This window comes from Carya illinoinensis, chromosome 4 (genome assembly GCF_018687715.1).
Source record: "Carya illinoinensis cultivar Pawnee chromosome 4, C.illinoinensisPawnee_v1, whole genome shotgun sequence".
NCBI lineage: Eukaryota > Viridiplantae > Streptophyta > Magnoliopsida > Fagales > Juglandaceae > Carya > Carya illinoinensis.
This window is the reverse complement of record NC_056755.1, coordinates 22762290-22780928: the sequence shown is the minus strand read 5'-3', so window position 1 is coordinate 22780928 and position 18639 is coordinate 22762290. Positions and strand designations below refer to the sequence as shown.

At 34.0% G+C, this 18639-nt stretch overlaps 1 protein-coding gene and 1 pseudogene across 5 annotated transcripts; one reads left to right on the top strand and one right to left on the bottom strand.

The window, feature by feature from the left end:
* Positions 1-667: 667 nt before the first annotated feature.
* On the bottom strand, positions 668-7226 carry LOC122308036 (annotated as a pseudogene).
* Positions 7227-11926: 4700 nt separating this feature from the next.
* Positions 11927-18366, top strand: LOC122308166 (plant cysteine oxidase 4-like). Of its 5 annotated transcripts, none has more exons than XM_043121350.1 (6): positions 11927-12036; positions 12659-12948; positions 15348-15493; positions 15705-15852; positions 17696-17899; positions 18035-18366. In XM_043121350.1, exons 2-6 carry the CDS (start codon positions 12846-12848, stop codon positions 18151-18153), a joined length of 720 nt encoding a protein of 239 aa, XP_042977284.1. In that variant the 5' UTR covers positions 11927-12036; positions 12659-12845; the 3' UTR covers positions 18154-18366. The 5 variants fall into 5 exon arrangements, with proteins under 5 accessions (XP_042977284.1, XP_042977285.1, XP_042977286.1 ...); XM_043121351.1 differs by having other exon boundaries at positions 12022-12040; XM_043121352.1 differs by lacking the exon at positions 11927-12036 and adding an exon at positions 12047-12176 and having other exon boundaries at positions 12659-12943.
* The last annotated feature ends 273 nt before the right edge of the window (positions 18367-18639 follow it).

Genomic DNA, 18639 nt, shown 5'->3' with positions numbered 1-18639 from the left:
TTACAAACCACACCAACAAGTTGGAGATTCCATGCGAAAATCATTAACAACAGATGATGATTGAGATGCTGACATGGCTGATTCTGAAAAAGCAAATAAAATTTGTGCGTGCGTGTGAGAAGTAAATAAACGGGTTCTATAACAATAAATAAAAATTATGAAATAGCAAAATAATACCCATGTTACCAATAAAGTGTACTGGTCAGAATGATGGTTTTCAAACCAATGAATGTGCAGCCACTAAGAACTTACATTCAAGTGTTTTAAATCATCAAGACATCATTACGTTAGCTCGGGGGGACCTGCAGCAAGGTTTAAAACTTGAGCCAATTGAATAAAATGATAACAATTACAAAATCCAGAATTCCTTTCCAGCTATAGTGACGGTTAATCCAAATAAAGTATATAAGATCTGGAGAAAATGGCATAAAACTTTCAGCTCCTTTGTAGAGTTCACTAAAATTTTCCCCAACTTCGTCTTATATATTGTCTTAACCGGTACTTAACGAAACCAAAATATATATTGTCTGAAGCTATTTCATACACACAAAATAGGAAAAATATAACTAGTTGTGAAGTAAAAGAAATTACTTCTCACAGCTAGTTCTGTAAAAGGGGCAGGAAAGAGCCTAATTATTTTTGCCCAAACAAGATTAGTGATGAAACTTTAATCGGGAGCCACCTCCTTGTTAACACAAACACAAATCTGAAAAATTCTGGATATAAAATGCCAACCAATATTCTAGCAAAACTTAATATGCTCTATTTGTATGAATAAGATTTGTTTTTAATAGGAATTACACATTAATTAAAACACTTATTAATTAAAACCTTAAATCTGTTGAGATTAAGCAACCAACATTGGTGATAAAGGAAAAATCTTGAGCACACCCATGTCCACAAAGACACCTAAAGGTCTGATAGAGCCAGAGGCGCACTCATTTGCAGTGGAAGCATGACAAAATATGCATTCAATATCTAATGGTTGAGGAATAAATTTTAATGGCATGGCCGTAGGAGGCTTTCTTGCCTCTAATGTACCTACTTAGGTGGGGCATCAGAGTTGTAATTCAGGCTGTGCCTTTCGGGATGTCAATAAAATTTGTTTATATATCAAAAATATATATATATATATATATATCATGGTTGAGGAAAAGAACATACCCAATTGACTGAAATAAAAAAAACTCACACCTTGATAAATCTAAAGAATCGGTGTGGCTTTGGGGCTTATGAAGAACTTCATGGACAAGAAACTATAGAACACAGAAAGTCTAATGCACAATAACCTAAACACCAGTAGAAAGAATATGAAAAAAAAAAGTTGGAATAGCTATTGTTTTCCATCTTAAGAATTTCATGAAAAACTAGCTTAGCATAAAAAGCTATCCAGAAGTTACTCCACACCAGATGAAGCACAAACAGAACAGAAAGAGAGACTTCTTGCTAAAATGGTAAGGAGGTACCTGAAAGTTTAAATCAATTGCAAATTAATAGCAGAGAACATTATTTGAGGATTTTAAAGTTAAAAAAAATTAATAAAAAAATTAAAATAGGAAGACAAAAAAAACAAGTAAATCTGAAATAACAGCAAGCATTAAACTACAATCAAGCTTTTTAAACAAGAACTTGCCGAGGAACAAAATCTCATGCAACAATTGAAACAAACAAGCATCAAAAGTCCTCAAAAACTCGTCCAGTTTATGAAATGAAATGAAATGTTGCAACTCAAGCAGTTCTGTTTGGATCAAACTGTGAATCATTGAATGCTAGCTTACAATTACCCAAGCAACAATGTTGTTTTTTCATATCATATCACAGTATTCATCACAATAAAATTGTGATGTCAAAAGTAGTTTTTGTCCACGAGAATGTGCAAACTAATAACCTTCAAATATTTAAAACATACAATTACCATAATTTAGGTCTAAGACGTAATCTAAAAGAACAGTCAAAAATTAGACAAAATAAACGATACATTGTAATGAAGGAGCTTGAACTTATAACCTGGATAGCGAGTAATAAATTCTTCCTGAAGCATTTCCAGTTCCTGAAAAGAAAATGACAGAAGAACCGAATTTCACCATTAGTTTCTAGCAAATACAGGGAGCAAAAAATAATGAAGCAAATAGACCAAAAAAAAAATTAATTTTGCCCAAGCCCTAGAATCACAGATTATTTACCTTCCCAAATAATCTGTGGACTTAGGGACCTAGGGCATGGGGACTAATCTCCTCGGGAGGGCTGAGGGTCCTGGTGGGGAGGGTTGAGGTCGGTGGTTGCTTGGCTTCTAGGGCTGAGGAGCTTTCGAGATGGGGAGCTTTAGTGAGACGAGGGGGAGAGTGCTGTTATGAAACCTTCGACAACCGAGAACACACATTTCGGGAGAGATCAGCTAACTCGAGCGCCCAGTTATGAAACCTTCTCAAAAATCAAAAGGATTAGGAGATTCGGGAGGGAGAGAGGGATTTCGACTTCTTACGTTCGGGAGAGAGGAGGGAACACGAGCTCTGTTTCTTCTCTTTCTCAAAAATCAAATGTACCAGAATGCTGAGGGAGGGAACGGAAAGCAGGGCATTTTCGTCATTAGACTACGCCACGTATTGTGTGCGCCCGGCTGTTTCCAAACAGGGGCTGCTCCCAATATTTTTCCTTTGGTAAAAGTTTCCTTTCAAGTTCCCTCCGAAGTGACGTTCTTCTTCAGTTCTTTCTTCTCCGCATTCTCTCCTCCACCCACTCCTTCGGCTTATGTCCTTTTGCCAGACTCACCCTCTGGCCGTCCCGTGTGGCTCCATCACTCTGAAACAGTATGGTTGCATCACTCCAACAGCGTGTAATATTTTCTCATATGGGTTCACCATTTCAGTACGGCTTCGGATGAAAGCACCATGTCCACCCAGCTTCAGTCCTCCATTGGTATTGTAGTTGCCGAGACCCACCGTCTATCGCCTTACAAGGTTAAAAAATTAAAGAAAATGATTTTTATTTTTGTCTTTTCATTTCAATCTCTCCATTTCTAGCATTACTCATTTTGTGTGTTTTTGTATCTATGGATCTGCGATTTGATGTTTGTTTGATTTGTGTTTTGTAGGGTTTTTGAATTGTTGATGTTGTATATATGTGGCTGATTTTTTGGTTCTTGATAACATCTGAAATGAGAGAGATTTATTGCTGGGACTGGTTGGAAGGGGAAAACACAGAAGGAATATACCAGAAAGGGAATATCCACCACGCTCAAGCCTGTACATAAGATTGCACAGAAGTGCCTTCTGCGTGTTCATGTGCACTTGAGCGGAGACTTCTTATCTTTATATTTTTAAGCTATTTCTTATTCCAACTTTGTTATGTTTTAATTTGGGAATATGCTACTACAAATCTTTTGACATGATGATAATAATAATAATAAATGGAGATAATGGAATTTGCCAAATGTATGGTATTCTATGTAAATTGTGCAAAGTTTCACAGGCTTGATATACAACATGGTATAAGGTTCATAAGCATGGTCTCAAATTCTTGAATAAGTAAATATTTATACCTTTTACTAGCTCCTTTAAACAGAACCATATATCCAAGATAGGAAAAAGATCTTGAAGTGGCTTGACTCTGCTGTTTTCATAACTATTTAGAGGCTTGACATTGCATTTAACCATTCGTATCTCACAGAATGGACGTCAAAGTTGAGGATAATTTATTTTAAAATGCTAAATTGTTCTTTAACTCACCATTTAGAGTCTAGTAGAGTTAGTTTACCCTGTTGGTCTTAGATTTTAACTCACCTTATTTATAAATAATTGTGTTTTATTGCCATATATACATATATATTATTTCTCAAAGTAAAAGGGAAAGTGATTTAAAGTTTTACCTCTCTTGGATGAACACATGATTTGAACTTGACTAGCCTATATGTCTGTTTCACCCTTAACAATCATGAAGATTCACACAATAATTTGCGAGAATCTTTTAATGCCCTAGATGCATATATATGCTAGAAGGCTGATCTCCACATATTTGGAGATTTGGTTTCTAGAAGTAGGTTTGAGATGAGCATATTAATATTCCATAATATGCTCAGCTGGGGGCCGGGAGTATATCAATGGACAGAATGATGCAATTTCTAGGGTGAGACTAAATATTAATATGCTTGGAATAAAAAGCTAAATCTAGGCCACAAAGAGGTAATAGACATATTTTAATTTAGTGAGAATCATGACAGTCAAAATCATAGACATGTTTTACAGTGTTAGGTAGATTATTTATTTCATGTAAACTTACATGTGGTATCAAAGAATCGTTGTGAGTTTCATGATTTTTCATTATGATATATAGATCCTAATGTCTACTATGATATTTTGCTTACATTAGATCTATGCTACTATGAATTAAGTAGAAAACACCATATTGTCTATTTTATTATTGTGTGAGACTAGTAATTGAGTTTGTTTTTTGATTACCAATTATTTGATGCTTGTCAATTTTCAATGAATACATGACCTTTTATGTTTTAACGAAAGGCTTATATATTTTATTCTTTTCTTTGGCCATTTACCAACATCATGAAGCATGACTACCTTTTGCATTATGACAAAAATGCATGAGTTTGTATAGAACTCGAGTACAGTACATGAGTTCTGTAATATGCTATATGCTTGACATCTGTGTGTAAAATAATATTCTCATTGTCTAAAACCTCTGTATACCAACATTCTCTCCTTTTATTTTCTTTTCCTTTCCTGGCCATTGTTCTTTCTCATGTTTGACCATTTTGCTCTTTTAGCTACACAAAATCTCAAACAACCAAATTGACATGTGTGCGTGCAATAATATGCTATATGCTAGGCCTGATATTTCGGCTTCTTTTATATTGATTCCTTTATTCCATGTGTTGAGGATATGGACATGAATTTTTTGTCGAACAGTTTTAATAATATATTACAAATCAATTATTTATTGTTTCTCCCTTGCCATTGTTCAACTTGAAACCCATTGTACAGAAATTTTTGACGATCACCAAAGGGATCCAACTAGAAGGATTCATAGAATCTCTGTTTATAATATATTTTATGTTCCATATAATTGATTTCGTTTCACATGAAATCTCTGTTTCTTTTGGAAATAACCACAGCCCTTATAATTGAGTCTGACATTATAATTAGAGCAGAGCAAAGTTTATACATTTTCTAAATTGTGGGCAGTCAGCCAGACTTGACAAGTGGTTCTCTGATTTCCGCAATGAGCTTATGAGAGACTTGAGACTTCTTGCGAGGATAGAGCACAAAACGTTTGCACATGAAAATAATGTCAAAGAATATAGATACCCTTTTTTTTTAACCTAATCCAAGGAATATAGATACTTGCAACAGCACATTCATCCAATTTTTTAGACAAATCCCAACATACAAAAAATCTTTAAAAGGTTAGTACATTGCATGGAAGTTGATCTTAAATTAGATAAGCAAAGAAATATCCCTACCAGTGATAACAACAACTTCCCCATATTTCCATTAAAGTTCATGCAAGAACCTAAAAATAGCAACAAATCTTGGTAATATGTTATGCAGGATATTGTTGTTGTGGGGGTGGGTGGGGGAGGGATCAATTTAGATGCCAAAACCTATGCTTGAGGAAGAAAAAGAAACCTTGATCAATAGATTCTGCGCATAATTAGCCACCCCTTCACAAAAATCAAGTAAACACAAAAATAAAGTAAAGCGTTACCAATGTTGAATCCATCTGTGCTCTATCGCGCAAAATTCATAGACACCTGTATTTTATAATAAATTCATAACTAAAATGTGGATGGCTATTCCAGATCATGTATCTCAGCAATTACAAGCAACCTGTTTTTTCAATATTTTTACCATCTTGTAAGGTGAAGACAATGAAAACACTTAAAATAGATGACATTCACTTTCCTCCTAATTTATTTATTCTTTGGTCCACCGTCTCAATGAAAAGGGGTTGTAATCTGACTTGGAGAATATATTTGATTACTGTCATGATTACTTGAATTGAGCTGCAAGAGAGGGATAATCACTAAGCATCAAATGACCATCTTTTGCAGTGTGCAGACATGAAAGTTGTCGGCCATTATTGCCATGCACATAAGGTTGAAATTTACAGGTACAAAAACATAAACATAACAGCTTACTTAAAGATAGATATTAGCAAAGCCAGGAATGTGTTGGCAAAGCTGTGAAAAAACAAACAACAACAAAAAACCGCATAGCATAGACAATTGCAATAGCTATCTTGGAGATTTTCTGATTTCCACGTTGTACAAAATCATCAAGAAATGAAGATCAAATTAGAACACTACACACTTTGCAAAAAAAAATTACCATTATAAAGATGAACCCTTGTAGTATGAAAGAAGATACGAACTCGGTGTGGACGAGTAAGCCATATACTTCATAGATTAGAATTTGGAACAAGGTAACTGCTGTCATTAGAACTGCGTTGGTAGAGAAAACCACATCGTTTGCAGCAACATGTATCATCTGTAGTACTCATAATGCAAACAAATAACTTGGACAGATTAAGCCGACCATTCAGATTCAAGAATATCGCCAGTTTCAAATGTTGCAACCAAAAACAGAACAAAAGCTACAAAAAGTCTAAAATCAATGAAAAGTAGATCCCAAAATTCTAAACTTGAAATTCATCGTCTCGGTCAGCATCGTCTACATGTGTACATATGGGGTGGAACCCTAAACAAAAAGTTTCTTATGCTTTATCGAAAACTTATTTCTCTTCTGTTTTCACCGTTATTCTTCTTCCACTCTCTTTTTCTACTTTTTAAACACTACAAGAAGAAAGCACACAAACCTCAAAGTAGCCGTATTTTTCGTAGTATTGCTTCTAAATAGTGGAGCTAAAGTAAAGGGACGTGTTGTATATGAGATACGAGGAGTGCTTCGTCAAATTCAGCACCACGAAATCGAAGCTCAACCCTACCACACTAGGTTCACACCCACCAAAAAAAAAAAAAATAATAAAGAAAGCAATAAGAAGATTGAAAAACCATGGAAATGATATCCGTGCTGATCGAGGAAAAAAAAGGGAGGGGACAATAGTTCGTGTTATAGATTTTTTATAGTACTACTACTGCCTCTTCCAACGGAAATTGGAGATGACTTGAGGATAGGCAGCCGTAGTCCATGATAGGCAAGCAGTCCATCCCAAAACCTGATACATCACTTAGGAATCGAATTCCACGAAGCCATTTCTCTCTCTGTCTGTTACCATCCAAGAACCTATTACATAACTTTCAACGGCATTAAATTCCACGTTTATTTTTCTAGGGTTCAGGACTGAAGGGGGTGAGGGTGTTAGGGTGAGAAAGAAGATGTCAGAGAAAAGAGTCTGATGTTTATAGTCATATCAAAAGCTTCGAGTAAGAGGTTCGAGAAGGAGAAGATGGAGAGTTGAGAGGTCTGAGGGGGAGAATGAAGGTTGGCGTCGAGTTTGAGAGAGAAGAGGGAGAATGAAGCAGCAGCTCGGGATGAATGAATCAACTGTGACGTGGCTACGAACCAGGTTCACCACATCAAAAGTGTGGCATGCGGTTAGAGAATCGGAGGTTGGGTAGATTTATTGTTAATATTATACGATTTTTTCTTACTTCTATAATTCAATTATTATTATTTTTAAAACATTAATTCAATTATTAATAATGGTATATTTGAAATTGTAGTAAAAAATATAATTTATAATTGTAGGGCTTATAATTTATAGTTTAAGTAATAAATTCTATTATTAAAAGTTTCTTTATTATTTGCTACCATTCAAACATGCTATGTTTATTTGGAAACAAATAAAAAAATGTGCTTCTTAAGATAGAAAATAATATCATTTGATTTTTAAAAAAATTATGACCATATTCTTAAAAATATAAAAGTTGTAATTATAAAATTGTATAGATATTTTTACCCATTTTTTTACCATCTGAATTACTTTCCTCATTATCCGAAAAAACAAGTTATGTTTTTCTTCAAACGAATTTTTTAATTTATTTGAGATTAAAAATTACTTTAATATATATCACCAAAGTAACCTAACTTTTTAATTAAAGAGTTTTTAAGGCTATTTAAACAATTTTTAGAACTCCTAACATAACCCCAAATAGGCTCTAAAAGAATAAGGATACAAGAAATGTTGCGAAATATATTTACATGAATAATTGAAATCTTTATACCACATGTCATTCATGTAACATAATTTAATTTGAAAAATAAATTTTAAAATTTAAATATACAAATCAAATTATGTTATGTAGATAGTGTGTGGTATAAAGACTTTCAAATATAATTACTCTAAATATAATTACTCCATTTAGATAAATGATATTTACAATCATAGAATATGCAAGTTTCATATACTCATTTTAAAAAAAGTGAGTTAATATGAGACTTATATGAAAAAATTAATTTTGTAATGGTGGATTTTACTCTTTTTCAAAAGAAGTGTGTGGTACTTACATAAATCATAATTATATCTAGCATTATTCATCTATTTATATTCTACTTTCAACTATTTAAAAAAATTTGATGCTTTCTATTATTCTTTGACATCTTTAAAAAGAAAAATCAAGAGTTTTTATAGGGAAATGATACATTTACACTGTTTTAATATCTAGTGTTTTTTTTTTTTCCTTTTGCTCTTTGAATCTAGATTAAAATTCTCAAAACATGACATTCTTGCATAATTTAGACGAAAATAAATTCAATCAATAAACGTAATCATGTAATTGAATTAACAATAATTTCAATTTTATAAAAATTAGGGGTGCTATCCGCACCATAGAGTGCGGGGTAGCCCTCCCCCCCCCCCCCCCCGGACCCCGCCTCGCATGGTGCGGGGGTGGGGTTTTCCTCCCCACCACCCGCCCCCGCATCCTCGGGGCGGGGTGCAGGGCGGATACCCAATCCGCCCCGCCTTATTTTCACTTCGAATATTAACTATATTTTATTATCTTAAAAAATTATTTCTAGATCTAAAAATGATAAAAAAAATATATTTTTAGATCTAAATTGTAAATTTAAATTTTTTAAATATGACTATAATTTAAAAATTATGAAATTTTTAAATTTGCTAATACATATTTTGTGTAAGTTGTAGTGTAATAGTTTTTAAATTTGCTAATGCATAATTTGTGAACAAGTCTAACATATTATAATATATATATATTTATATATACACAATTTTTAAAATATAAATATATATTTATATATATAAACATATATTTATGTTTATATATATAATATATATATATATAGGTGAGGGCGGGGTGGGGGAAATGCGGGGCGGGATTGGGCCCTCCCCGCCCCCCTCCCCCACTAGGGGGACTAGATGTGGGGCGGGGGCCCCCGCCCTGGCCCATGCGGGACGGTGTACCCCGCCCCGTCGTGCGAAGGTGGGGTGAACGGGGGCTGGGTAGCGGGGTGCGGGGCCCTGCTGCCCACCCCTAATAAAAATTGACATTCTTTTGCCCTTTTAATCAATTTTTATCAAATTAAATTTATTTTTAATTAATTTACATAATTACATTGGTTGATTGAATTTAGTTTTTTTAGATTATGGAAGAAGAATTTTTAATCCAGATTCAAATGGTAAAAGAAAAAATAATAGTTGGGCAGTAAAACATTAATAAAGAAAGTATAAGAGTATCATTAACCTTATACATATATATCACCTCATTATATGAAAATAAGAGCAATATGATAATGATAAAAACACAATATTTATAATTATTTCGAAACTCTATTCCAAATAGAGATTATCTTTATTAAACAGTGTTGTGGGAGAATCATTTTCTATCATTATTTTGCAAAAATGTCATTCTTTAAAGGATAGGTACAAAAGGAAAATTATTTGTAAATTTCTAGAGTGTTTTAAGAATTTTGAAAAACATGGAACCCATGAGAAAAAATTTACTCTTTCAAGGTAGGCCTCACTTTTTTTTAAATGGCCAACGTGAAACTTACATACTTTAAGCATGCATCTACCAATACGTAACTAGTCCTTGTAGTTTACCTCTATCATTCAAGATCTGCAACATGAACAAAGGTCTTAAACTTCTCAAATCTAATTGGTGTAGATCTCACAAATCTCACCACATTTGTTACTCTTGCAACTGACTCATGAACATATTTCATACCCTCATTCATAATAACATCGAGGACATGTGCACAACATCAAATATGTAAAAACGCACCACTCAATATGGACATATTTTCCTCTCTAATCATATTCTTCAAATACTCATGTGATACGTTAGATGATACATTATCCACTATTATTGTAACCACCTACTCCAAACCTCATTCCTTTATTCCGAGATCCACTGCCTTCCCAATAGTGTCACTATTGTGCTTGACAAATAAACAAAACTAAAGAATCTATTTGTATAACCTCTAATCACTATCTACAAAATTAGCAGTCAAACATATGTAGTTTAAATTTTGGACCAATATCCATGTATTAGTGATGAGACAAACTCTTTGACCCTTCAATAAAATTTTTTAACAAATCATTCTCAAGGCCATATATTTTAAAATCACTATTCACAATTATGTGCCAAGAATAAATGTTAAATCTAGGTTCCATGTTCTTATAATGGGCTTTGAACCATTCACTATCCACAAACCAAAAGGTTAGCCCGTTTATTATGATCATACAAGTTAAAGTCCTTATACATCTCTGTGTGTCAAACTTCACAAATCACTTCAATGTATTTCTTCCACTACTCCCATCTGCCATCTTTTAACTCCAATCTCCAATCTAGATTGATTATTTTCAACTACTTTATGTCTTATACGACTCTTCCTGTATTGTTCTTCTATATGAGTTTTTAGCTGAGAAGTACTATATCATTTATAATAACAACCGTAAACAATACCACAATGATTACATTTTGCTTATGTGTCATTAGGGTCACTATCCTCTATTTAGGTATAATTTCCCACATGATGGAAATAGGTTTTTAATTTAGTGGACCTAGGGGTGCAAAGGTAAGGGTGGGTTAGGCAAAAGACTAACATGCAACTTTATAATCTCCTTAACATCTTCCTCTTGAAAAGTTGCTTGGAAAAGATCCATATTCCACCATCTCGTGTGAACATTAATAAGATTAGCTACAGTTGCATTCTCATGAAGAATAGCCACAGGGGATTGAATCATGCATGAAGAGTTTCTATTCAGCCATTTATCCTTCCATATCTTAATCTTGATGCCATCACTCACTCTCCACATAACGCCTTCCTCAACTAGAGGAATAGAGTGAAAGTGATTTCTCCACAAGTATGAGGCTTTGGACCAAGACTAGCATGTAAAAAGGATGTGTGTGGGAAGTATTTGGCCTTAAGAGTCTTGCTTGACAATGAAAGAGAAATAATATTACTTAGGACATGTTTGAATGTTTAGAGTTGAATAGTAGTGAAATAATAGAAATAAAGATGTTTTATTAGATTTTGAAAAATGAAAGAAAAAAATTGAAAAAAATATATTTTAAAATAAATATTATATTGGAGTTTATGAAAGTGAATATATAAAATTAAGTTGTTTGAATATAATTTTTGTTTTCAGGTTTGTTGAAGTTATATTAATATTTATATTTGAGTAATTAGGTATTAGATAATAATTAAATAAAAAATTTAAAATTAATATGTATTTTATGTTTCAAAATGACATTACCATAAATTTTAAAAAGGGCAGTTCTATGAGACCGATAGAACTACCGATTACCCTCATTTTTTTTTTTTCCTTTTTTTACATATTAAGAAAATTATTTCTTAACAATTAAGAAAAAAAATTAAAAAAAAAAGTTTATACATATCTTAACAGTTAAGGAAAAAAAACAAAAATATAAATAAATAAAAAGCACCTATCGGTGCAAATGCTTTGGTAGGATCTATTTCTCTTTTCAAAATTTGGAAATACTGTTTTCCAAACATCCCCTTGAAACGCAGGTGAAACCAGTTGGTGGTTGGAAGCAAAAGACCAAAGAGAGACAATAAAATAAACAAAAAAAATGACGTATGTAAGATCTTCTTTCGGCTCCTTCCCGATTCTCATTTTCCATTCATATCCCTCCAACCTCCCTCCACTTCTTCACAGCTCTCCCTCTTTTCTATGTCGCTGCTTTTGGTTGCTGGATCTTTCAATGGCTATTTCAGGTTCTGATCCAATCGGACTTTTCTTCTTTCGAGATTTTCTTATTCAAAATAGCCAAATTTCAACGATTTCTGTCTTTTTTCGTTTTTCTCCCCCTTTAAAACATATCAATATCATAAAAGAGATGGGCTTTTCACCCTTCCTTTGGGTTCCTAAGATAATACGTAAAGTTACCTACATGAAAATGTTTCAATTAACCCAAATAGTTTTGTAGGTTGGTTTATTTGTCTGTTTGTTTCTTTTTTTCGGCTGGGAAATTTATGGGTTCATTTGGTTATAGTAAAAAATACTGATAGCATCCTTCCTGGGTTATTATTCTTAGCAATCGACGGTAAATGTATCTGAGGAACTCTTAGTGTCATTGTTTAAGCTTTAGTTAACCAATAAACTGCTTAGGAATTAAATTCTTTACGTTCTGAGAATTTTGATCTTAGTGTGAAATTTGACTTGCTCTGGGTTTGATATTAATTTTTTTTTTCCATAGGTGCTCATTAAATATGATGCCAGATAAGGAGAAAGAGAATGGCAATGCAGATCTTTTACTGTCTGTTTGATAAATTATTGCACAGTTGTGAATTTTGACGGCATTGAAATCAATTATAACTTCCTTGCGAAGGCGTAACCAGCTTACCGATAGTTTTCTTCGGTTAAGTTGGTACCCTCTTTACAAGATGCCATATTATATACAGAGACTTTATAATACTTGCAAGGCATCATTTTCCCCGAATGGACCAGTCTCAGAAGAAGCACTCAAGAAAGTCCGTGCTAAGTTAGGTATTAAGAAGGATCCTGATGTTGTCTCATGTATATATAGACTTTAATTGCATTGTGTAGCTTCATGTTATCAATAGCTTATCTTTCTTGTTATTTATATGAAATATTTTAGATATCAGATGCTGTTTGAAACGTGCAAAACATTATCAAAATGGTTGTTACTTGGAACAATGTTTGACTAGTGTCTCACTTCTAAAGCTAACCCATTGATTGACCATGAGCTGGCCAATTCTATGGTCAATTCTAGTTTGGCAGACACACAAAGGCACATGTATCTGTGCCATGCTTGAGCTGTATTTGTGGTACCTTAAACTTTTAACAATCCTTGTTCAAGTTGGATTGGAAGAAGCAGCTAACAAGGAACCTTTATGAAAAGTTGTTCTCCGTTTGAGAAGTCTCTAATGGGCATAGCCATCATCAAAACTATTCTCATTTATAATTCTATCAACAATAACATTTTAAAGCCTCATTGGAAAATAATTTCCAATGGTTATTAGCCTTAAAAGGTACTTTATATGATATATTTTCTCAGCCCTTCAAGCCAATTTGGGATGTTTTGACATTTGTTTAATCTTCATGTTTTCCAAACTGTTTGAGGAATGTACTCTTTTTTTTTCTATGAGTAGTATTCTGTTTGAGGAATACGTTTCCCATGTACTTGGGAACTCCACTTGCTGTTTTCTCAACTATTAGTGATCCAGGAAAACATAAACAAAATAAAATTAGAAAGACCTGTACAGAAAAAAATCAAGTAGTACTGCTGATTTTTCACATGTTCTATTTGGATTTTTGTATTGGAACTATTCAGGTGTTTTTGTATGTTCAGCATCATTTGTTCATTATTTTTGATGAAAAGATTTGACCGTTGAGTAATTGTATTGCTTGGAGGTTGACATGGTGTCAGTGTTTGATATTGAAACCTAATAAGCCATAAATGCCATGCCAAGTTGTCATTTGTGTTTGAGAAGCATCCACTCCATGCATGCCCCAACACAAGAGAAAATGGACATATTATTAGAGAGGCTGTAACCATTAGTGTGAGGCCTTTGGCTTATCAGAATGTACCAATAATGAAGAAACAATATTTGTTTGATGGAGGTGTCTGATATAAAATTTTGACAAGTTTAACTTTATTGATAAAAAAGGGATGTAATCCAGGTATACTTCAGTATATAGGATGTGCACCTAGGGGAAAAAGAAACTGAAAAGAAGTGAAAAGCCCTGATAACTAGAACCAGTAGAACAAGATTGGGCAACCATCCAAAAGAAAAAGAGTTCTAAAAGAAAATACTTGACTTCTAACCCATTTTCTGGAAATCCTTGGATGTTTAGTTATTCCTTTACCTCTATATGCACTACATTACACAAGTTTTTTTTTTTTTTTTTTTTGATAAGTACTACATTACACAAGATAGATTAATTTCCATAATTAGCTCTTTTGGAGCAAACAAAACCTCTCCAACATGGCAAAACAGTACCACTCTAATGATCTAACCCAGTTTGGCCTGAACAAACCCAAGTAGCGTTCCACAAAGCACTGGCTACCCGACAATGAAGTAAAAGATGCCAATCCCTCTCCCAGTCTTCTTACATAAGGAACACCAATCTAGCACAGTAATATCATAAGTGAGGATCTTTCCAGGAGTTGGAGTCCAAAAAAATGAATGCCACTAAATGGAGCCATATTCATCCAAATCTTCTTCCAAGGGAGAGAAGAACTACCAATACTGCTCTATAGAATTATCTAACATCAAATTCCCCTCGCTTTTGACTGGGTCCAGCGAAGCGTGTCCACTCCTCCATACCTTCTCAATATTATGGAGTACAAGACATTATAAAAAGAAGTTATAATCTCCACCTCCCAATTATGTACCACTTGGACAAACTCAACACTATAGAAGTTGGAGTATAGCGATCAAACAAGATTGAACCGTTCTCATTTGAGACTTTCAATGTGTTTGAGGTTTTTATTGATGCAGCTATTGTGGATTAGTTTTCCCAAGACTTGCTATTGAATCTATCATTTGGATTAACTCGTGTTCCTGTTCCTGAACATAAGCATTGGTTTTAAGTGTTACATGCAAATGGTTCTTCATCTCTTTAAAAGACTACTGGACAAGATTGTGCTTTATATTCAAGGGGTTGCTGTAATTTATATTTATTGGTGCTTGGCCGTGCTTCATAGACTTATTTATATGTGGAGTAGAAATTTATTTACAATTGGAGTTTCTACTTTTATGATTATTTGGCATACCCATATGATATCTTTAAATCTCATCTTTTGTGACATTCCTGACTTGTACTCCCTTTCTATAGGTGTATAAATTGTAAGTTCTCATAATGCTACCATCCCATTTGGTAGCTTTGCAATTTTAACTCTAGCTATAACTTTCTTTCAGACAAAATCAAGCCTTCCGACGTAGGTCTCGAACAGGAAGCACAGCTGGTACGCAGTTGGTCAGCTTCTGCAAATGAGCATAATGGAAGCCACCAATCAATGCCACCTATTAAATACTTGCATTTACATGAGTGCGACAGCTTCTCTGTAAGCACAAGGCTTTATGTAATTGGTTTTCAATTGCAAATTTTATTTTTGAAGAATTATGACTTTGAAGTTGCTTATAAAAAGAAGTTACATTTAATTTGAGAATTATGTTGTATTTGAAGCATCATACATCTTCCATAAAAGTTGCTCTTAGAATTTAGATAGTTGAAAATTGAATTACTGAGTTACTGGTACTTAATATTTTTTGAAGATAGGAATCTTCTGCATGCCACCTTCCTCTATCATACCTCTTCATAATCATCCTGGAATGATTGTGTTGAGCAAGCTTGTTTATGGCACCCTACATGTTAACTCATATGACTGGCTTGATTTACCTGGGCCTGCTGATCCTTTGCAAGGTGTGTATTTTTATCAGATTATCACTCCTAATTGATTATGTTAGGCAGTCGTACTATTTAATCTCACATTTGTTGCTCTTATATATAATTCCTGGTAGTTGGTCTTGGCAGGCAGTAAGATGGGTAACTTTATTATGATGTTAGTATATTGCTGAACAACATTATGTCTCCTTTCTTTTAATTGAGTTGCAATCATAGGAGCTGTGTTGACCTGTGACTGGCTTTCTTCTAGATAAACATGTACACCAATATTTTCATGAAAACCACAAACTAGAAAGCCAGGTAAGGGAAGATCATAAGCTCAACTTTGCTTCTTTTTTTTTTTTTTTTTTTTTTTTTTTTTTTTTTTTCAGGTGCAGCTTTGTACAATGATTGTTTGATTATTGGAACAATTTTCTCGATTGAATTCTTTATTGGCCATTATTATTCATGTTATTGATCATTAGGATGTCTTTTCTCAAACGCCATATTGCTTTTTGTTTGCTTAATGGGACATTACAAGTCCATTTGGATGATTCTTTGATACAAGGGAAAAGTAAATGTTGCACCTTTAAACAAGTAGAGGTTTTACACTTTGCACCCTAAACTAACAAAACTAACATGCACCCTTAAAACTATCAAGACACTTTGCAGCCTCCTTTGAGATTGATCATAAAGATTGTGCTGCATTAATCTCAAGGGAGGGTGCAAAGTGTTAGCTTTTAGTAGTTTGAGGGTGCAATGTGTCAGTTTTAATAGTTACGGTGTAAAATGCAAAATCACTAATAGCTTGACAGTGCATAGTGTATTCATCCCTTGATGGCTAAGGGAGACAAAATTTAAAAGGCTAAATTTGGACAATCAAGGAATTGGCACATTCTATCTAGGATGGTGGTGAATATTCATCCAATAGAAGGATTTCATATGTTAGCATAGGAGTGATCCATGTGTATTGAACCAAAAAATAATGACAATTTGCGTTATTCATGACATGTGCATGTCTTTTGTCAATGTTACACGAGTCCATTTGGACATGTGAAATCCTGGATTGTCAATTATTACATTTGTGATTGACAGATTTGATTGTTTGAGTGTTGCTTAGTCTAGGTGTGCTTAAAGCACTAGGAGAAATAAACGACAATAAATATAGTGCTTTCTACCTCTGCAGGAAAGTACACGTAATAGATGTTTCACAAAAAAATGTATCTTTTCTTAATTTTAATTTTAGTCTCAATAAGTTATATGCTGAAATACAATCAGTGGAAACTAAGAAGGAATTTGAAGGGAGGAGAGAAAGTGGAAATGGAGGAGAAGTAAGGGTGCAGAAGAAGGGAAGAAAATATCAATCAAATTATTATTTTGTCAAAAATGTTTGACAACAGTACTGAAATAGTTTTTTTTTTTTTAAACCAGTAAATAAGAATTTTATTGATGAGAACTAGGTATATAGTCCAAGAACACGGGACCCTTCTCGTCATCACCCAAGCTATCCCAATTCTAGCAAAGAATTCCCAGATAAGCTTCCTTGTGAGCTTATCACCACACCATAGGCCATGCCAGAACTTGATTTTAGATCCATCCACCTTGAACCAAGTATATCTAGAAAACTAAACCTTCGTTACACTTGGGCTGACAGCCAACAAAAGGAAATAACAAACCTTTATTTGCATCTCTGCTTTTTAAGAAAGCGATGGGGATGGTAAGTCTTTATCACAGCCAGTGTGAAAAGAATGGTGAATATCTCAAATGATGCCACAATATCAGCTTTTTTTACTCATTGAAAGGTTGGCATGTTTTGTTATTGGCAAAGAATGTCTGCATTTTTTTGGCTTCATGCTACAAATTGAAATTTGTGGTTTTTCAGCAAGACCTGCAAAACTCAATAAAGATGTCGAGATGGCAGCACCTTCCCCAACAACAATTCTTTATCCCAGAAGTGGGGGCAATATCCATAGTTTTCGAGCCCTAACTCCCTGTGCTATATTTGACATCCTTTCTCCACCATACTCTTCAGAACATGACCGAAACTGCACTTATTTCCGAAAGTCTCTAAGAAGGGATCTACTGGGTATAAAATTTATGGAAATTTTTAGTTATTGTCTTTCATTCCATTTTTTGTTTGATTGCCTCTCCTAAATTGAAATTGTTAATTCATAATTCATCTTAACTGTGGCAGTCATTCATGTTCTTTCTTGGAATGTAGGTGATTTTCAGTTGAATGGAGGTATGGTTTCTGGTGTGACTTGGTTGGAAGAATTCCAACCTCCTGACAACTTTGTCATACGCAGAGGGGAGTACAAGGGTCCTGTTATTAGAACGTGATACTTTTTGTTTTGGCATACCATGCATTTGATTATCCTTACTCTTGGTAGTATGATATTGAGGGAATCCTGGTATACGAGTTGTCAATAGCCATTGCACTAAGTTATGTTTTGATTATATTGTTAGGCATTTGGTTTGTAGATATTACACAAATATAGTCTTCGTTTTGGTGACCTTGCCTTTTAACTAGTAGATTTCTTTCTAGAGATGAAATCCTTTGTAGTCCTATGCTGGGATTCCATTGGGCCATTGGCTCTCTGCCTCCTCCACTCGTCACTTTTTTTTTTTTTTTCCTTCTTCTTTTTGTCTCTTTTTCTTTAAACATCTTCTTTTATTTTATTTATATATGGATCAGCGGTGTCATTGTTTTTGGTCAGTAAGTAATCAAGTAGGAGAGCCAGGGTCATCCGAAGTTTAACAGCAGAGCATTTATTGGCCTAGTCCAAGTTTTGTGTGGAATCCAAAATCCGTACGTGCACAGATGGG